The sequence below is a fragment of the Hyla sarda genome, chromosome 4, assembly GCF_029499605.1.
Source record: "Hyla sarda isolate aHylSar1 chromosome 4, aHylSar1.hap1, whole genome shotgun sequence".
In the NCBI taxonomy this organism is placed as follows: domain Eukaryota; kingdom Metazoa; phylum Chordata; class Amphibia; order Anura; family Hylidae; genus Hyla; species Hyla sarda.
Genome location: NC_079192.1, coordinates 95,902,173 through 95,924,310, shown reverse-complemented (window position 1 = coordinate 95,924,310; position 22,138 = coordinate 95,902,173). Strand labels below are relative to the sequence as shown.

Below are 22,138 nucleotides of genomic sequence, written 5' to 3'. Positions count from 1 at the left end.
AGCGCCAGTATCTTTTTTTATTGTCTAGGAAAAGGCAGCATATGGTGAGCCATTGCATAAAAACAATACCCTGCAGTACATTTTTTTTGCATTGCACTGTATGGCTATGGCCTACATCTTATGTCATGAGTCATATGTCAAAGTTATGCATCGGTAAACCCTTGCTATGTCTTCCTACATCTATGCCAAAGGTGGTGTGAACAGAGCCTTAAGAGTGGTATACTTCTCCCATTTTGAGTAGGCCACAGGTCTACCTAAAAGCATATTTTTTGGCTATTTTAGAGGACTTGATGGGAATCACATAAACTGTAATAAATATCCACTTTTAACACAACAGTTAAAGTCTTTATTTTACTGTTTGTCAGGAAGGCTGTGTAAACACAGGGAACACAATGGACCAGGTCAGCTGTAAAACTGAGCCATCGATACGTTGTTCTTTGATTCCTCACAAAGGTTCTGGATTACAGCCTATAAAAGATATTGATCAGAGAAAGCCATAAAGAGCAGTGTACACATGGTGGTCCTGTGGGAGACTGTAAGAGAACAGGCTGCACCATTTTATGTAGCACATCATTCAATGTCCTTTGTGATACACGGACAGGGACCACTTGTGCTTACTGAACACAGACGCAGGTACGTAAGTGGTGTGTCCCCTATGTGAGGCTTTAGGATATAACTTTTTCTCCTGTGCATTATTAGACTGAAATGAAGTCCTCTTTTTTTCCATGGTGGAGTACAGATTTGTGCAATTACTTCAAGGACAGATGTATCCGCCTTCAGTGATGCTAGATGCAAATAGTGTGATGTGATGTCAGCAGAATAAATGTCCTGCAACTGAGATTTAATAAAAAGTCATCTCTCTCATGGGAAATTCTCTGTTTATCTTTCTTTTTCAGCCTATAATTTTAGACCGAGTTGCCGTTCTCAGCACACGCTTGCTTCACACAAACCTTTCACTTGTATACTACAATGTCTTCTTCCAGATGTGTAAAGCCCATGGTATTGGTTATGATGTTAAGGTGAGCATGCAAGACTAAATAAAATAACCATGAAGTACATGCTTAAAACAGAATAGTTCCTATGTGCAAATTACAGATTGCTTGTTTGAAATGGCTAAAAAAAATATGTCTGTTTCTAGAGGTCCGTTGCAGCCACTCTTTCTCCGCAGAGCTCCAAAGAGACATTCTGTTGAATTTTATACACATGACCAACATTGTGGTTTACCTGTATATCTGAGCACAGAATACAGTCAGCAGCATCCTGAGCATATTGAGGGGTTCTAGCTGTTAAAGGTATTCATGTGTTCAGCCAGGGGCCAGTGTGCAAAACCAGTCGATGAACACTTTCTTCTGTAGAGCACAATTATTTGTGAGTTGTGAGACCCATAGGCTCAGGACCTTATATAACCTCTAACAGACAATGGGATGCTTGTAAGGGGGTAAGCCTTAATGCCCCTTCGGGAATCTATCTATGTAAATTGTTAGTGTGTAATTTATATTGTTTCTATATATTCCCATGCATTAGTTTATACGCCAATATTAAAATTCACTAGATGTCTCTGTTGGAGCTGGGACCAGGAGGAGGCTATATAAGGGAACTGTTAGCAGGAAGTGATACAGGCTGTGGCTTGAGGTTTAAGTAGGCAGAGGTTTCTTGGTATGGCTCATTCACATCTACACGTAAATATATACATGATTTATGGGCATTGAATGTTGATTCAGGTATTTATTCTTTTTGTCATATTGGAGTTGGGAGGGAATTGCCTCTGTTATACAGCAATTGGAATCAGCCTCATAGGGTTTTTTTTTTGTTAAAAAAAATTATAAATATATTGGGGGTGGGGTGGGGGCATGTTGTGATAACTATTTGGCTGAGAGCTATTAAAGGTGCATGGCCACCCTAACAGCATTGTAATGAGAGTACACTCAGGAACATTAAATTAGAAAAAAATTATAAAATATGGTGTCTGAATGTGGTAGATGTTTAACTATGGCAGATTGTAAACCCTTGCAGGCAGTGCCCTCTTTTGTCATTTTATCTGTTTCATTTTATTGTACTTGCATTTGTGTTATGATATGTATTTTAACCCCTTATAATATGTACAGCGCCCAGGAACTGTATAAAATAAATAATAATAATGAATAAGTTTAGTACTGGGTCAGCCTTTTGGTCCAGTGAATATATGATTCCTGAGGTAAAATAATAAAGGGCCATTCTTCAGAAAACCAAATATGCTGCACCCCATTATAAAGCTACAGTACCAACCAGATTTTGTCGTATAGTGCACCAGTACCCAGGTCAGTGTTGCATTCACTTCATGCTGCCCCTACTGTATTTTCTCATGACCTGTAGCCTAAGAAGTAAGATGGTGACTGGGTCTATTCAAGAATAAAATGTCTGAGAATAGGGACAGGCCACAGGGAAAACTTGAACAATGACATGGATATGAGCTTATTATTGAAATGATGTCACATGTAAGCCTGACAGATAATGAGCCGTTGACCCTTGACACCATCTCCTTACTTGGCAGCAAGTTATCTTAGGAGTAAATATACATTGATTGTTGATGCTAACCAGGTCACAAAGTGACACATTTTTCTTTGCTTGACAGGAAAAACAGGGGACGGTGTTTGCACTCTTGGAAAACCAGAAACGGCATCGAATAGGCATGATGTGAGTATCTCATGATCTCTGTGTCATACATGGGGCATCTGACTTTAGGCACTAAGACCTACCTGAGGTGAGCAAGGGGCACATCCATGATAATTCTGTATTTCACAAGCTGCATTAGGGATGCCTCCCTCTTCCCAAATACTTATACCAATCGGAAAGATGTTAAAGGCCCTAGATAAAGGTATACCAAAATTTCAGGTCACATAAAATTGTGGGACTTTGCAGTGGCATATTTGACATGATATGACATACCGTAGAAGCAAATGTATAACATGAGAAAAATATGAATGGCCGGCACAGCTCCACAGTCCTTAATGCACACACCCCACAACAAAACCACAGCCAACCATGTGAGAAGCAAACAATAACCCAACACAGGACCGTCTCGGGTGCTCAATCCCAGCAGAAAATAGTTCACATTCAAGTAGCATAGAAGAGTCAGGAGGCACACAGTGGTCAGAAGAAGCGCTGTTACCTGGCGTGACATAGCTATAACCTCCTCTGGTGTTTGGCATCCTTGTCTGCCCATTTTTAAGTTGTAATCACACCATGCAATAAAGAAGTTCCTGTTCACACAGTATACCGTGGTGAGTGCCTCCTGACTCTTCTATGCTACGTAGAAGCAAATGTCTCCACTTTATACAATAATATGTCTCCCAGTAGAGTAGAATCCATAAACAATGAGAAATGTTTTAAGTCATTTGCAAGATATTACACCCCATTGGCTAAGTGCATGAGTTTGACCTGTGCCTTGTGCTTTCTCGGCCAAAAAATTGTTTTTCATTGGCTTAGCTTCCTTTTTATAATTTTTAGTAGAAGGGGTCAAATCTATGAAAGCTAAGGTAATATCAAAATTGTATTGCTCAGGTCACCGCCATATGTCAGTAGTCATATGTCTGCGGTTGCAGTCCGAACCTGTTTTTTGCAATACTAGGAGATGACAACAAAATCCCCTTCTTAGTGCAGTTATATGTAGTTTAGTCATGGAGAGCTTGTGTGGGTGCAGTTCCCCAAATACAGAGATGTCTACAAATATAGAGGCGTAATAGGCTTGGTAGGATTTAGCTATTGCTGTATTTAGTGAACTGAATCCACAGAACATCCATGACCACACAACATGTATGTCTTCAGAATCTCTCAGTAATGCAGATTCAGGCTGTCATTTGAAGCATAAAGGTTATGTTTCACATTTTATATTGTGATTTCCTTTTTTTTCTTTATACAAGGGAATGCAAAAATGGGCACTGACAATGTGTTAATGTGCAGCTGTATGGTGGCGTAGATCAATGGAATGTATTATCACCAGTTTATTTTAACTTGGTGAGTTATCCACAGTCAGGGATATATATATATATATATATATATATATATATATGTATATACAGTAATAGATTGCATGGCCACATATAGAGTCATTATATATTACATCCTAAATTGATGCTTTGATCTGGTACCTTAAAGGCTGGATTTAGTGCACCTGAATATGTAAAACAAACCAAAAATATTTTACTTTCACATGAGAGTGGTTTTTGTTATTAATAAAGTACATAGAGATTGTATTGTATAGAGATGCATTGATGTGCCAGCAACTCCCATGTTCTTATGAAAATCGAAGTCTTCTCAAATTGTGCAAATAGGTTACAAAATAGGCTAAAAATGGTAAAAGCGTGTTTGCAGCTCTTGGGGGTCCCGGTTCTCCTTAGTATGCAAAAGAGCTCTCCTCCTAAAGGAAGACTATTCTCTCTAGTTCTACCTATAGATAGCTACCTAATAAAGACGGCCTGTGACATCTTCAGAAAGTTCTTAATATTTATGTCTGTCTGCTGTTTCACAGATTTGTGTGGTTTTTTGAGGTTGTTTTATCGCCCATAGATGTGCTAGTGCCCTTATTATACAATGCTCTTACTTCTTCCATGATCTAGTACTACTACTCTCCCACAAGAATCTATATTTGAGCAGCCAGTCATCAGCCTTGCAAATGTAGCCATCTGTTCCTGGTTTGACTCATTCGCACATGCTGGCCTTAAAGCGATATTTAGAATTGTGCTCAGTCTGGTGGGAAAAAAACATAACACTATACTCACCTTGCTTGGTCCTCCCACTGCTGCCGTTCTTACTGAGCACTGTTTGGGGTCAGCATATAGTATAACCCGCTCAGCCTATCAGTGATTGAAGCAGGACATTGTTGCAGCCATTGATTGGCTAAGTGGGCAATACCATTTGCTGACCCCAAACACAGGAAGTTCTGTACAGCGGGACAGACTGCGTTCAAGGTTTTTTGTTTGTTTGTTGGTTTTTTTTGGGGGGGAGGGGGGGTTGCGGGGCTAAGCACACTTCTAGATAAAGGGGTACTTCAGTGAAAAACAAATTTTTTTTCTATATCAACTGGTGCCAGAAAGTTAAACAGATTTGTAAATTAAACTAAAACCACTGAAGGAGGAGAGAGCACACCGTGCAGCTGAACATGCAGATATACGATACCGCTGGTGTACACTGGCAGCCTCCGGACCCGATAAATTACAGAGCAGCACCTGCGGGGTGCACACACTAGATAAAGTATCCAATAATACAATGAAAAAGAGGTAGAGTGCACTCACCGCGGGTAAACAGCTGCAGGCCCAAGGTCCGGGATCACCACGGCATAGACAAAGACGGTAAGGGGCGCTCAGAGGCTACGCCGGCTGTTTCGGACGTAGGAACGTCCTTCTTCCGGCCTTAGGCCGGAAGAAGGACGTTCCTACGTCCGAAACAGCCGGCGTAGCCTCTGAGCGCCCCTTACCGTCTTTGTCTATGCCGTGGTGATCCCGGACCTTGGGCCTGCAGCTGTTTACCCGCGGTGAGTGCACTCTACCTCTTTTTCATTGTAGATTTGTAAATTACTTTTATTTAAAAAATCGTAATCCTTCCAGTACTTATCAGCTGCTGTATACTACAGAGAATGTTCTTTTCTCTTTGAATTTCTTTTCTGTCTGACCACATTGCTCTCTGCTGACACCACTGAACATGTCAGGAACTGTAAATAAACACCAAAATAGAAGACCAAAGTAGATTTTAGAAAAAGGACATATAAAGCTTTATTGAAAATCAGACACGCTAGAAAATTAGACAATGCTTTGTCACGCCCCCTGACGAAGCATTGTGCGAAAACGCAGGTTCGGGGTGGAGGTGAGAGGTGTCCTAATTAGGTGCATGTCCATTGTTATTATGTTTTGCCCTTTTATGCTATAACTTGTTGTTTGCATCTGTGTAGGTCTTTTCATTATGCCTGCCATATATACTTGCTATGCCCTATGTAGCGAATTCAATTTTTATATCTGGCTATCTGACAATACCTGTGCATCTTAAGGACGTCTTGCACATAGGATATACAGTTCCCCTCGGCCTCCCATTTTTTCCTGTGCCACCATCTTGCCATATTATATGTTTTTCACGTGTTTTTATGTGTCTAATTTTCAATAAAGCTTTATATGTCCGTTTTCTAAAATCTACTTTGGTCTTCTATTTTGGTGTTTATTTGTGTAAGTGACCAGGGTATCACCATACTCGGAGATTACTATTTTTGGTAACCATGTCAGGAACTGTCCAGAGCAGGAGAAGTTTGCTATGGGGAATTGCTCCTGCTCTGGACAGTTCCTGAAATTGACAGAGGTGTCAGCAGGGAGCACTGTGGTCAGACAGAAAGGAAATTCAAAAAGAAAATAATTTCCTCTGTAGTATACAGCAGCTGATAAGTACTGGAAGGATTAAGAGTTTTAAATTGAAGTAATTTACAAATCTGTTTAACTTTCTGTCACCAGCTGATTTAAAAAAAACTAATGTTTTCCACTGGAGTACCCCTTCAAACACAGATTCCAAGAGTCACATGAAGTATGCTGGTAACTTGCATCCCATGCATGTGAATTGGGTTTCTTCTACCTAATTCACATGCATCAGAAAATGTACACGCATGTTTTTGGTGCCTCTGCAAAAAAAACATCTGGCACAAAAAAAAAAAATGAAAAAGGCTGCAAACTGCAATCCCCAGCATACCTGCAGCAGTAATCTGAGGGTCAGCCTGTGATTTTGGTTGCACATATTCACATCAGAGTTTAGGTCTGATATATGGCAGGCCATACACATTAGATAGGTGTTTGCTGAATGATAATTTGGCAGACAGCTATCTCGCCCAGTTTCTACATGTACACTTGGCATCCATGTGTTTTCACTGGAAAAGGGGGGGCATAAAGCACTAATAGATTCCTCTTGCAGCAGCTTATCTTGCACAGGACATAAGGATTGGAGAATTGCAATTGAATAGTCCAAGGGGGCCTGTTGAAATCACTAGTTTTAGTGAACTTTTATCTAGTGTGCATGGCCTGCTTAAGTCTGTAAAGGCAGAGAGACTAAAGAAGTTAATTGGTCACAAATGATCCCTTACAATGAAAACTGTATTGACACAGCGCACCCTGACCCTATGTATTTTGTCAAGCAGCCTATTAGTGTGAATGACATGAATAGGCATGGTCTCTATGACTTTTCATTAGTGGACATTTATAAAAAAAAAAAAGGCCTGTCCCTTAAACCTGTAGTAAGGGTAAACTGATACATATGAATAAATGGTAAAATAATGTGTGTATTGGGCCAGTGACCGGCTTCATTCTGAATCTCATTACCAGGAGCATTGCTGAGGACCTCCAGGGAGCACTGATGACCTTTGCACGCAATCTGTTCATCATCCATCAGGAAATCTCGGCCCCGAACATGCAGGGAGAAACTAATTTCAAGGTGAGCTGTTAATGAAGTAACGATTTCAGCTCTGTTTCGGCAGTCACCAGAAAGGAGCGTGAACCGAGGAGCTTTATTCTTCATAGAAACATCTTTCAGTGTCTGGTAATTACTGTCCTGCAAGAGAGACAGAGACTTAATGATCGGCACGAGGATCCTATCACCGGGAGATTATGTGTAACAATGAGATGATTTATGCCAAAAGGTTACTTACATCAATAGGGAAATAGACAGACTCACAGTGAAAAGTTATAGCCAACATTGGTATGGGACATTAAGTTGTAAGTAGATATTACAGAACACTTGTAAATTCCAAAGACTAGCTGAATGAGTTATATTCAGAAGAATTATTATCCATTTGGATGCACTGAATAAACAAGAGATATTCCCTACATTGCCGCAGAGCAATTTCATCTAAAACATTCACAGAGTTACCCAGTGTTCTCCAGGATTAGAAAAACAGATGATTTCTTCACACAAATGGCACCAAACCTGTTGTTTGTGGTGTTACTAGCGCATAGAGGTACTCAATGTAGACGTAGCAGTCTAGGGTTAGAGGGAATATGTTTGGTTAATCACAGAAAAATCACAAAAAACATATCCATTGAGATGTTTATTAGTTATTAATAATACACTGTTCAAGACATGTCTTCAACAGTGTATTATTAATAACTAATAAACATCTCAATGGATATGTTTTTCGTGTGTGGTGTTACATCTCAATTCCTTTGAAGTGAATGGAGTCAGGTTGTAATATCACTGTCAGGATCCGGATGGGTATACTGTTAGGATACTGGTGGTGGATCCTCTGTGTCAGTGGGGTGATGACGTGGGCCGTACCAGGGGAACGGAGTCTAAGGGGTTACTGGTTTTCACCAGAGCCCGCCGCAAAGCGGGATGGACTTGCAGCGGCAGGTAACCCCCAGGTCGTTCCACCCAATAGCGACTCAACCCCAACTGACGGCTGAGACTGGCGTGGTACAGAAGGACAAGGCAAGAGCAAGGTCGGACGTAGCAGAAGTTCAGGGCAGGCAGCAAGGGTCGTAGTCAGGGGCAACAGCAGAAGGTCTGGAACACAGGCTTGGGACATACACAAAACGCTTTCACTGGCACAAGGCAACAAGATCCGGCAAGGACAGGAAGGGGAAGTGGGTTTAAATAAGCCTGAACACAGGTGCAGGTTCTGATTGGGCCAGGCGCCAATCAATGGCGCACTGGCCCTTTAAATCACAGAGAGGCGGCGCGCGCGCGCCCTAGGGAGCGGGGCCGCGCACGCCGGGACTGAGCGGACTGAGGATGGGGCAGGTGAGGAGACTGGGATGTGAGCCGCGGGCGGGCTCGTCCCGCTACGCGGGTCGCATCCCCGCCGGAGACAGTAGTGCAGCGCTCCCGGTCAGCGGGTCTGACCGGGGCGCTGCACGGAGGTGAACGCCGCGAGCTCTCCGGGGAGGAGCAGGGACCCGGAGTGCTCGGCGTAACAATCACACACAAGCTAAGGACAAGTGTGGTGCTGTTTTGGAAGAAATGTGCTCCGTTTTTCTAGTCTTGGATAACCTCTTTAACACTACTGATTTGAAGCACTGGAATCCTGTGATTGTATGGAGTTTTGTATATTCTTCCCATTCGTTTGTCAGGGCTTCTTTCACACTCCCGTTAGTACACGGCAGTGTGACGGCCATCGGGAGAGCCAGGCAGAATAGCGGAATCGTTGCTTCTGCCATCTTTTTCTCCCGCCATTCATAACGGCACCCGGCAGCCCCCATAATAGTAATGGGAGCTGTCGGGACCCGTTGTTGCCCATTGTCCCCGTCATGAGAACGGCCGGTAAAGTCAGAAAAGGAAAAAAAAAAAAAAAGGAGACTTTGATGGGGCCGTTCTCAACGGGGAGCAACAACAGTGTGAGAGGGGCCTTAAAAACATTTTACTGATTGAAAGGGTTTGTCTAGGATTTGTCTTTTGCAGAATTATGAGCACTACAGCTAATCAGTCTTATATTGTATGAATTAATGGTTAGCGCTTTTAAAGGTTGTGGCAATGTGGGCTAAGTGGTCTACCTGTTATTAAGGGGTCATCTTATTAGAATCTTCCCAGTAGGGCATATGGGGGTATCTCAGTCTGGCAGACTACACTGCCATGTAATACTGTGTTTTGCAAAGTATTGGGTTCAAATTCCACCGCATAACGTATTGCTTTATTGGCATGGTTTTCTCACAACATTTTTCAGAGAATGATAGAGAACACGCCAACAAGACATGACATTTAAATCATAGTAATATGTAAGGGAGAAAAAAGGTAGACAGATGTGGCGCTGATAGTGCTGGTTATTCGTGGATAACGGATGGTTGGTAGATAGATAAGAACCTGCTCACCTTTGTTGGTTGCACTAATGTCAGGCTCAATGCTAATTGAAAGCCTTAAGCAGGTATCTTTTCTGTAGGTGCGCCGGGAGCAGCTGGCCGTCGGTCCCATCTGAGACGGTTGGTGCAATCCTGTAGTGTGTGTGGGAGGTAGGAATCCCGGCAAGGGTCTCCTATCCTTCCCGTGGGTAACAATTTCGGCGCTGCAGCGCTTCACCGGCAGGGTGAAATTAGCAATCGGAGATAGTGCAGAAGATGGTGATAACTTTTTATTGTATAGTCATAAAAAGAATCAGTGTGGGATGGACAACGCGTTTCGGAGGGGCTCCCTCCTTCGTCAGGTCCTCCCACACACACTACAGGATTTAGATCATAGTAACCTGCTATTTTTATATACTGTACCCGACAAAACAAAATGCAGGAAACACACACACCTATCTGACACAGAAGTAAACATCCTGTGTAACATTAATGCAGACTGAATCTGAGTCAGATGCTCATTCATATCATGCCCTATACCAAACTTATATAGGTTTTATTTTGTTTTACTTCTTTTAAAACATTATAACTTTTTGTATGAAAATTAACATGTTTAAAAATGTCCTTTTCTGACCCCTATAACTTTTTTATTTTTCCGTATATGGGGCTGTATGAGCGCTGATTTTTTGCGCCATGGTCTGTAGTTTTTATCGGTACCATTTTTGTTTTGATGGGACTTTTTTTATTGCTTTTTATACACTTTTTAAGGGTATACAAAGTGACCAAAAATATGCAATTCTGGACTTTAGTATTTTTTCTATGCATATGCCATTGACCAAGCGGTTTAATTAACGTTATATTTTTATAGTTTATAGTGGCGATACCACATATGTTTAGGTTTATTTTTGTTTACATATGGGGTTTTTTAAGGGAAAAGGGGCGTGATTCAAACTTTTATTAGGAAAGGGGTTAAATCACTACAATTTTTTTGTCCCCGTAGGGGACTATTACGTGCAATCATTAGATTGCATACACTGTTCAATGCTATGCCATGCTCCCGCTGTCCTCTCAGCTGATCGGGACATTGCAATTTCCCAGTGATGATGCCGATCAGCTCCACTGAGCTGCCGGCAGTGCATTTTCTGCATTTTAGACACCGCAATCAACTTTGATCGTGGCATCTAAAGCGTTAATGCTGGGCATCGGGTCCTGATAGCATCTGGGATCAAAAGAATATGAAGCGAGCTCAGCTCCTGAAAAGAGATGTAACCTGAATCTTATGGGACCCAGATTCAGAAACAGGACCCCAAACTATCATAAGTCAGTACTAATATCTAATCTCCTTATATTGGTTAGAAAGACAATTTGCGCCCTCTCAGGTGTCAATCAGTGACTGTAATAAGACTGTAAATAAGACACTTTGCTATTTACTCACTGTTAAAATTCTCAACCTTTATATGTTATTAAAGGACAACTGCAGCGCAATATACACTTATCCCCTATCTACAAGATAGGGGATAAATGTTTGATCGCGGGGGGTCCGACCGCTGGGACCCTTCTCGATCTCCCTAACGGGGCGCCGCCATTAGCGCTCATAGTGAGCGCTAAGGCGCGTAGCGTTGACCTAGAGGTCGACGGTGACGCCCCGTCTCCTCCCCGTCCCAATACAGTTCTATTGGGGGAGGCGGGGAGGCACAAACGCTGCCTCCCCGCCTCTCCCATCATAGAGATGTATGGAGGAGGCGCGCCGGCTGCAACGTCATGCTGCGGCACGGGACAGCCGCGGCCCCGTACAGGAGATCACAGGGGGTCCCAACGGTCGGACCCCCCGCGATCAAACAATTATCCCCTATCCTGTGGATAGGAGATAAGTGTTAATCACGCTGCAGATGTCCTTTAATGTGATTAAAAAAAACGCCACTAGATGGCTCTGTTCTGTTCCCTGTGCAAGTCAAACAGTTTGTTTGGTCTTCTCCCGGCCTGGCAGGAGACCAAACTCATGTGCGTGTGGGGCATGGTGAGGCACAGCTCTCGCAGGCTTCAGTGATGTCGCGTCTGCTGAGGAATGTCCACTTTCTCCTGCAGGGAGCTCATACAATGTGAACTAGGGGAAAGGTATGATACAGAACTTTTTAAAGCTCGGGAAAAAAATTTAAGGGCAGGAGGGGTGTTAGGAGTAGTTAGGGAATATCATTGGAGTTAGTTTAGAAAATATGGTTTGATGACAGGTACTCTTTAACTTGAAACCTGATATGACATGTTTAAATGCATTGTACTTTTTAGAAAGATCTATATTATATGAATCTGACCTGAACATTATGGAAGTTTATATTCAGTAATAAAGGTAATGCCCTTTCTAATTTCCAGGACACAGTACAGGAAATTGAAGCAATTCTTGGAGTTACAGAAGAGAATAAACTGCAGTTTGAAGAATAATGTCAGTCCATTCTATGATTCCCTATAGCCACTGACCTCAGAATATTCTTATGAAAAGGTCAACTGTGTTGGGAAGAAAGAGCATATTAACCGGCACTTAATCCAGATTACGGAACAGATCATGCTATTTTAATCACCATTTAGAATGTATATGTGGTTCACATATAATTGTATCTTCTATAATCTGGTCCAAGAAGGGTATTATGAAAATCCTAACTAACAAGGGGATGGTTTTCTAGGTTAAATAAGGACCACACGTAGCACCGAAATAAATGTGAGAGCTGACAACATGTACAGATAGCCTGTTTGGGATCAACCGTAGAAAGCGTATACTCTATCCGTGTGTTCCGGAATACAGTGATCCTGCACAGCTAACATTATAGTATTTCTCCATGCTCTGCTTCTAATCCTATGGATGATTTTGTGCACCAGTAAAATTTTTTGTTGTTATCATATGGTGTGTTTCATATATTGTATGTTGTGAGATGTTTGGCAGGAATGGGCAATTATCAGTCAGAAAATGCTGCCTGGATCTTTATTGAAACTATGTGTAGTGCATACAGCAGTGTTTCCCAACCAGGGTGCCTCTAGCTGTCTGGGCATGCTGGGAGTTTGTAGTTTTGCAACAGCTGGAGGCACTCTGGTTGGGAACCACTGGCAATAGTGTTTTTTGCTGCGTATTTGCTGCTGCATATTTTCCTACCCATTGAAGTTAAAGGACATCTGCAGCGAAAACAACTTATCCCCTATCCACAGGATAGGGGATAAGTGTCTGATCGCAGAGGATCTGACTGCTGGGACCCCCCGCGATCTCCCGAACGGGGCCCCCGGATTGCCGTGCTGTGCATCGGCCAATGCGCGAAGCATCGACCTCAGTGAGGTCGATGGTACGCCCCCTCCCCATACAGCTCTATGGGAGAGGTGGGGAGGCACGAACGCTACTATCCCCGACACTCCCATAGAGATACATGCAGGGGGCGTGTCGGCTGCAATGCCATGTTGCTGCCAACACGCCTCCTGCACGGGAGAGCTGTGGCCCCATGCAGGAGATTGCGGGGGGTCCCAGCATTCGGACCCACCGCGATCAGACACTTATGCCCTATCCTGTGTTTTCACTGCATATTTCCTTTAATGGGTAACAAAAACAGCTGCTGAAAATATGCTGCAAAATTCGGCATGTGTGACCCCACCCTTAAGGGTCTATTATCTAGTATCCTGTACATATTTGATGCGCAGGATTTAAAGCTGCAGATTTGATGCTGTCTTATGTCATTTAGTTTACATTGAAATCTGCAGCATAAAATCTGCAGCTTCAAATCCTGTGCATCAGATATGTGCAGGATACTGTATGTGTGAATGTACCATAAAAAGGTTTTGTTATCTCTCCTGTCAACTTTAGTAAATACTTGTATTTGTCTTCTGGAATATAACTCTGCATTGTGATGTTCCTCTGTAATTCCTACCAGAAATTTATGAATAAATGGACAACTGGGTGTTACCAGTCGGACTTGTCCCTACATATTCTGATATTGTCTTATCAGTGCAGACAGTGCCAGACTAGGTAGAGACACATCCCTTTGACAAGGAGAATGGCAACACCCAGCTGTCAATGTATTCACAGGTTTTTAGAAAGAATAACAGTGGATGCATTAAGAAAGTTTTAGGAAACAATGTCCGAATATTTTTAGCATTCTGTGTTCTGATTCCAATGGTGTATTTACTTTCTTTTTATGCCCCTCCCCCAACTGTCAGATGGGTGGGAACGTTATTGCAAAATGGGGTGTGACTGCTAAACTAAGGGAATGGGGTTAGGAGCTTTATAATGACACCCTCTTAAACACAATGCATGCCTCCTTAGCCTGTCAATAACATCTCCCTCAGCCTAGCATTCACACCATATTTTGCAATAAAGTTTGCACCCATCTTACAGTTCAATGGTCACTTTCAGAATCAAAAACTTTTTATATGTTTTACATCTTGGCAAAACAGAACATAATCCTTCCTGGCTGCAGCGTCATCTTTGTCCCAGATAAAGCACAGGCTGGGACAAAGTCCAGTAATTGAGGGTGGACTAGCACTCTTCTGTGCTCACTCCTGTCCTGTCAGACTCCTGTCTTAAAATAAAGAGAAGGGGGTTACAGAGCAGCTTGGATGAAGTGATTGGATGAAGAGACCCAGTACAGCTGGTCAGTGTGGGCTAGCTCAGTGCTTTCCTCGGACATGCCCCTTCCTGAGCAATGGATGTCAGAGTGAGTGAGCAGCAGAACAGAGGAATTTGTACAAAAAAAAACTAGACACATAAAAAAGACATGTAAAATAATCTGCATGACCTAATGAGTATCATATATAAGCACTATTTTTTTCTGTGATAGTCAACCAAAGAGTAAAACCCCTTAAAACTCTGCATTGGAGAGGGGTAACAATTAAGTAAAAACAATGATTAAATCAGAACATCCATGGCTATAAAAATATATAATACTTTTTTTTTTTTTTTACTAACCACAGGGGGTAGAAAGGGGAGCACCATTGTCCTACATTTAGTGCCTGAACCAATAGAGAGGCAGCTGAACATGATGCAGTGGCATTCCCCTTTATTTATTGAACTTAAGGTGTAAGGTGGTGTAATGTGGCCAGTGTATTACTTGGGCACTACAATATGGTAAGTATTATATTCATATTTATAATATTAGTAAATAACATTTTAGAACAGAAGCTAAAATTTGGTAGCAATATTTTTTATTATTGTTCATTCCCACACATATTTATCGGCGTATAACACGCAGGCAGGCTTTTTGCCTTAAAGGGGTATTCCAGGCCAAAACTTTTTTTTATATATCAACTGGCTCCGGAAAGTTAAACAGATTTGTAAATTACTTCTATTAAAAAATCTTAATCCTTCCAATAGTTATTAGCTTCTGAAATTGAGTTGTTGTTTTCTGTCTAACTGCTCTCTGATAACTCGCGTCCCGGGAGCTGTGCAGTTACTATGGGGATATTCTCTCATCATGCACAGCTCCCGGGACGTGACATCATCATTGAGCAGTTAGACAGAAAACTTCAGAAGCTAATAACTATTGGAAGGATTAAGATTTTATAATAGAAGTAATTTACAAATCTGTTTAACTTTCCGGAGCCAGTTGATATATATAAAAAAAAGTTTTTGCCTGGAATACCCCTTTAAATGTAAGTTTTGAAAGTGCGTGTTATATGCTGATAAATACGGTATATAACCTGACTTCAATGGATTTGCAGCATATCAGCAACTGTGAATGATTTGCTGTGAACTCATTAAAGTCAATGGGTGCCAAAATCCACTGTAGATTTCCCCCAATGTGAAATCCGCTGCAGGATTATATTTGTGTGAACATACCCTCCGAAAGATAGGAGCATCAATTTTATCTAAATATTTTATCTAAATATCTGACCAATAAAATACGGACAAATTACAGAGAAGCAAATCCAGTGATAACTAGTATGGCTGCACTTTCTATTGCTGCTAATGCAAAAATGTGTGCCAGATAAAGATCAATAAGGCTCCCAGCGGTGTCCTAGGTTAGTCCTGGTGTGCTGGATGGGGGGAAGGAACTCCGAAGGGTTAATTGTGTGTAAATGTGGTTGTTTGTCTGAATGTTGTTGGGGCTGGTTTTAGTCCGGGGGCTGCGCAGTGTATGCCTTTCTCCTAAAACCCTGCTGATGCAATTGCCATTTTGTTTATGTACAATGTTATTTCTATTTCCACCCGGTATGGCTGTTTTCCGATGTCATGCTGTACATGTATCATTAATCGTTGGGCTGTGCTGTCGTGGCTACCTGGTGTTCTATTGTTGTTTTCCGTGTTTATATTGAAAAAACGTTAATAAAAAAATTGTAAAAAAAAGCAATAAGGCGACAGACTTAAATACCAAATGTTGGCTAATGTTTTAGCTTCATTATAATATGGTCAAATGTACATTTTGAGCGGACATCCTCTTAAAGGCAAATCGCTACAATTGTAATTAATAGTATTGAATAGGATTGGCATACCATGTTGTTGCTGGGATGTGACAAGTTTCTAAAGGTTGGAAGAGGTAAATCACAATGGTTAAGATTTCGACAGGGATCAAAGGCTTACGTTCATCCTTCTCGGCTTTCTTTAGAGGATGCTGTATGCCTGAAATAGAAGAGATCTACGCTGTCACTGAAATATCATTGTGTGCTGCATTCTTAGTTACAGAAATTGGATTGGGCATACAGAAGTCATTATGCACTTATGTAACCTAAGTTGTTTACTGCTCTGTGAATAGGATGCAACCTAAAAGCAAGTACATCAATCAGTGTTAATGTGAGAACTTTAGGACAGACTATGAGCTGTACGCTTTATTAGAAAGTTCCTCATTAGAGGTCAGCAGTTTACAGCAGCTTTTTATACTATACCATCAGTCTAAAGCCCAATACACACTGTCAGTGGCAATTTATTGTAAGCCTAACTCATTTATTAAACTAAAAATGCAGTTGTGACTGTAGTTAACCCTGTGTTATGTCACGGTTGTGCACTAATGGAACATAAATTAAGACAAGAGACAAGAAAACTTTGAAATTTTCATTGGCATTCCTACAAATATAAAACTTCCCTTCTTGGATCCCAAGAGCCTTAAAGGGGTGCTCCAGAGGATTCTTTCTTTAAATCAACTGGTGCCAGAAAGTTAGCAGGGGAGGTTTGCTGTGGGGATTTGCTCCTGCTTAGGACAGTTCCTGACACGGACAGAGGTGGCAGCACAAAGCACTGTGGTCAGTCTGGAAAGAACTACACAACTTCCTTTGGAGCTGATAAGTACTCTAGAGTACCCCAAAAGGATTGCCTATCTTTCAAAAAGTGTCCACAGTGGTTATGTGCAGTACACCCAGATATCTCTGTGCTGTGGCTGCAGTGGTCAATTGTTAGGTAAAAGGTGTAAAAGATATGTACATGCTTATTTGTTACGTTAGCCCATGTATAGCTACTGTGATGTCCCAGTACGGGATATAGTCCCGTACAGTACTTGGGCCCTGTCAATTTGAGTCTCTCTGTGTCCTAGGGGCTCTCCTGCAGTGTCTCCCCATAGTAATATATATTATGTATAGTGTTATGTATAAAGGACCTTTAACCCCTTAAGGACCAAGGACGTACTGGTACGTCCTTGGTCCTGCTCTTCTGATATAACGCGGGGTTACACAGTAACCCCGCGTCATATCATGGCGGGCCCGGCGTCATAGTGAAGCCGGGACCCGCCTCTAATAGCGCGCAGCGCCGATCGCGGCGCCGCGCGCTATTAACCCTTTAGCCGCGCGCTCAGAGCTGAGCCGCGCGGCTAAAAGTGAAAGTGAAAGTTCCCGACTAGCTCAGTCGAGCTGTTCGGGATAGCCGCGGCTAATCGCGGCATCCCGAACAGCTGACAGGACAGCGGGAGGGCCCCTACCTGCCTCCTCACTGTCCGATCGCCGAATGACTGCTCAGTGCCTGAGATCCAGGCATGAGCAGTCATGCGGCAGAATCGTTGATCACTGGTTTCTTATGAGAAACCAGTGATCAGCATAGAAGATCAGTGTGTGCAGTGTTATAGGTCCCTATGGGAGCTATAACACTGCAAAAAAAAAGTGAAAAAAAAAAGTGAATAAAGATCATTTAACTCCTCCCCTATTAAAAGTTTGAATCACCCCCCTTTTCCAATAAAAAAAAAAAACACAGTGTAAATAAAAATAAACATATGTGGTATCACCGCGTGCGGAAATGTCCGAATTATAAAAATATATCATTAATTAAACCGCTCGGTCAATGGCGTGCGCGCGAAAAAATTCCAAAGTCCAAAATAGTGCATTTTTGGTCACTTTTTATATCATTTAAAAATGAATAAAAAGTGATCAATAAGTCCTATCAATGCAAAAATGGTACCGTTAAAAACTTCAGATCACGGCGCAAAAAATGAGCCCTCATACCGCCCCATACACGGAAAAATAAAAAAGTTATAGGGGTCAGAAGATGACAATTTTAAACGTATTAATTTTCCTGCATGTAGTTATGATTTTTTCCAGAAGTCCGACAAAATCAAACCTATATAAGTAGGGGATCATTTTAACCGTATGGACCTACAGAATACATATCAGGTGTCATTTTTACTGAAAAATTTACTACGTAGAAACGGAAGCCCCCAAAAGTTACAAAACAGCGTTTTTTTTCAATTTTGTCGCACAATGATTTTTTTTCCCGCTTCACCATAGATTTTTGGGCAAAATGACTGACGTCATTACAAAGTAGAATTGGTGGCGCAAAAAATAAGCCATCATATGGATTTTTAGGTGTAAATTTGAAAGAGTTATGATTTTTTAAAGGCAAGGAGCAAAAAACGAAAATGCAAAAACGGAAAAACCTCCGGTCCTTAAGGGGTTAAGGACCTTTGAGTTGTCACATGATGATGTGTTCACATGATGTGTTTGTTACCCAGAGAGCACCAGCTAACCAGGTGACCTGCAGCTTGACCTATGGGCTTCTAGCTTCTGCCCCCCTTTATAAGAGGGGCAGCGATTACAATCTCTCTCTTAGATCCTAAGGTACAGTTAAGACCAGACGTCTCAGAGCTAGTGTCCAGCACATTTGGAGGCCACAAGCCTACCTACAGCCACATGCCAGTAAGTCAAGTCTTCTATGCCTGCTGTCACGACCTACAGTCAAGTCAAGTGTAAAAGTCAAGTCTATTATAGTCAGCGTGGCTGCCCTAAAGTCTGTTAAAGTCGCTACAAGTCCCAGCAAGCTGTGAGGTCCTTCTGTGTTACTGACCACCACTCTGGGATCCTGGCCTAGCTGTAAAGACTATTTCCATCTGTCTACCTCAGTAAAGCTACCGTTAACCCTAACCTGGTCTTGGAATATTATTGCCCTGCCTAACCATGGGATATCGGTACTACAGTTTGGGTGGTTACCGGGAAAACCACGCCCTAGCGTCACAAACATTTAGGGGTGAATAACACCTTGCCCCTGCCCTATACCTCATCTCCTCACACCCCGTGGCCCACCACACTACCTTATTTTTTAGATTAAAAAAGTAGAGGATGTCTGGCACTTCACTGCGGATATATATAGTCCCTGTAGATGCAGGTGCAAAGGTGGATGTCCCCACGCGTGTCCAAGCGTGAAGGTGCAGATCACATCAATAGTGCACATAACAATGGTCAAAGGAGGATTGGATATAGAAGATCGCACTCACCACATCAGCTCGGAATTCTTTATTGTGACGTGCGGCAGGTACAAGAAACTCAGAAGCGGGGGCGCCTCCATGGGATGGTGCCCGTTTTGCGCAGCAAGCGCACTTCGTCTAGCCAACGCTCACTGAATGAACAGGGAGGCGGAGAATATTATCATATGACTACAAGTGCTGCAATCAGCACAATTTTCACCTTAGTGATTCAACAGGTAAATGTAACATAATCACATAACATGCAAAATATTATAAAAATGAACTATAATCATTCCTATCATTCAGTCCTAGTGGTCCTAGTGCTAACTTGGCAATCCATCTGGCTTCGCATTGTAGAAGGATTTTGTGGATCTACCCATTACGGGATGGATTAACCACATGGAGTTATGCTACCGCAATCGCTATTGTGTTTCTCTTGTATATGGGCGATAAGGTGGGGAGCACCGTGTCCTGATCGGACTGAATAGAAATGTTCTCGGACTCTGATGAAGAGTTTTCTAATTGTTTTACCTACGTAGTAAAACCTGCAAGGGCATATTAAAGAGTACATTACATATGATGATCGGCAGGTAATGATTTGATTCAGTGTATGAATGTGTCCCCCGAATTTTGTTTACTGAAGAAGGGGGTCGTTTTGAGCACCCTGAAACGTGTCTAGGCTTTGATTCTGTCTGAACAGAGCAATATAGAGACGCACTGCTTTTATAGAAGTCGGCACACTAATTGGTAAAACAAGCAAAAAAAAAACAAAAAAAACTCAAAACACAATACCACGCCATTCCACACAATATTTCAAGAATAGACTTCTATTTGGGGGGGGGGGGGGGGGCGTATACCATAGCATACAATCTTTTTTTATTTTCTGTGATACAGAAAAGAAGGGCATGCGGAACTTTTCTATCTCACAAAAAATCATACACAATTGTACAGGGGACACAAACAAGTCCAAACTTACATACTTTTGGCAACTTTTGCATAATGGAAGTTTATGGGTACACCACAGCATAAGTTTAAGTACCGTTTAATCATATCTCCCAGCGTAGGCTGTTGTATACCAGCCCTAACTTTAATGGTACAGTCAGGCTAGGTTTCCATTTGGTTTTTTTCCTGCTTTTTTTCACAGAAAAAATGCCAGTGCAATTTCCTTTTTTCTGGCGTTTTTGCATTTGAGTAGAAATTGCATTGGCGTTTTTTTCAAAATGTGTTGGGTACCAAAAAAAAAAAAAAAAGGATGCAGTAGGGATGGGAAAAAATGTAACGTAAGTAATAAAGTGTGTGTATGTTTCACTTTTTTTCTTCTCTATTTTTTATATAGTACTACTACTCCCAACATGGAACTGACTGTAGTACCTGTACTAATATACATATTGCCCGGGTGTCACTCCTGACACCCGGTGCGATCGCCCATAATATAGCAGAGATGTGGAGCGGCTCTATACAGCGCATCTCTGTTCTGTACTCCGGCCAGTGATGTGAATAGAACATCACTCGTTCATATTTCCCACCCAGAGTGGGGATTGGCCAGATGGTTGCAGCCAATCACAGCTCTGTTCCATTCACATCACTGGCCCGAGTATAGTGCAGAGATGTGAGCGCAGGAGAAAACCGCTCCCCATCTCTGCTATAGACAGGACGATCACAGCGGATGTCAGTAGTGACATCCACTGTGATGTGTCCTTAACTGCAGGTACTACTACTCCCAACATGAAGCACACTCTTCTCCATGCTGGGAGCTGTAGTACCTGCATTAATAGACAGATCACAGCGAGTGTAACTTCTGACACATGATGCGATCTGTCTATTAATGCAGGTACTACATCTCCCAGCATGGAGCACAGTGTGCTCCATGTTGGGAGCAGTAGTACCTGCAGTTAAGGAAAGATCACAGATGTCACTACTGACACCCGCTGTGATCCTCCTGTATAATGTATAGATGCGGCCGGCCGCTCTCCTATGGTCCCCTGCACTGACGTATATATACAACTATTCATATTTCCCACAGAGTTGTGATTGGCTGGAACCATCTGGCCAATCACACTTCTCTGTGGGAAATATGAATATGTGTATATAGGGCAGTTTAGGGGACCATAGAAGAGCGGCCAGTCGCATCTATACATTATACAGAAGGATCGCAACAGGAGATCTGTCTGTTAGTACAGGTACTACTACTCCCATCATGGAACAGTGTGTTCCATGCTGGGAATAGTATAGTAATACTACCTAAAAAATGTAAAAAAAAAAAAAGGGAAAAACACACACACTACATTTTTATTATTGTCGGCTACATTTTTAGTGCTTTACCCGCTCACATAAATTGATCCCTGTTTAAAAATTAATAAACATTACGTAATAAAAAAGATAAATTTGATTAGATACAATTTTTTCCATCACTACTGTAAAAATGCCAAACTGAAAAACGCCAAGTGAATCTGGCATTTTGCAGTTTACTATTGACTTGCAGCTAACATCTGGACACGGAACTGGCGTTTTTTACGGCGTTTTTGCAAAAAAAATCTCAGTGGAATTTCAGCAGAATTCCAGCCTCAGTCTTCAACAAATTTGCAACAAATATTGGTCACATGTGAACATACCCTTCAACAAAAAAAAGTCTGTGCTCTGAAGGGATTAATACATCACACATACATATAATTACATTTAACCCCCTAACAACAAAGGACGTATATTTACGTCCTCCATCGGCTCCCGCGATATGCCGCGGGA

The 22,138-nt window shown here is 42.0% G+C and overlaps 1 protein-coding gene and 1 long non-coding RNA gene across 10 annotated transcripts in view; one reads left to right on the top strand and one right to left on the bottom strand.

Moving 5' to 3' along the window:
• Positions 1-15,054, top strand: part of IQCH (IQ motif containing H) — a 125,147-nt gene extending 110,093 nt beyond the window's left edge. For 3 of the 5 annotated variants that reach the window (XM_056571643.1, XM_056571647.1, XM_056571642.1), the window contains 4 exons: positions 897-1,019; positions 2,612-2,673; positions 7,329-7,437; positions 12,141-15,054. In XM_056571643.1, coding sequence (XP_056427618.1) covers positions 897-1,019; positions 2,612-2,673; positions 7,329-7,437; positions 12,141-12,209 — 363 coding nt within the window. In that variant the 3' untranslated portion in view covers positions 12,210-15,054. Of the gene's footprint in view, positions 1-365; positions 827-896; positions 1,021-2,611; positions 2,674-7,328; positions 7,438-12,140 lie in introns of those variants that run through there. The other 2 variants (XR_008892391.1, XM_056571645.1) reach the window with 2 other exon arrangements.
• Positions 363-22,138, bottom strand: part of LOC130368269 (uncharacterized) — a 23,523-nt gene continuing 1,747 nt past the window's right edge. The window contains exons 3-7 of one of the 5 annotated variants that reach the window (XR_008892396.1): positions 19,427-19,548; positions 16,233-16,359; positions 7,326-7,554; positions 2,736-2,844; positions 363-468 (exon numbers count right to left, since the gene is read on the bottom strand). This is a non-coding gene — a long non-coding RNA (uncharacterized LOC130368269). The other 4 variants (XR_008892394.1, XR_008892392.1, XR_008892393.1 and 1 more) reach the window with 4 other exon arrangements.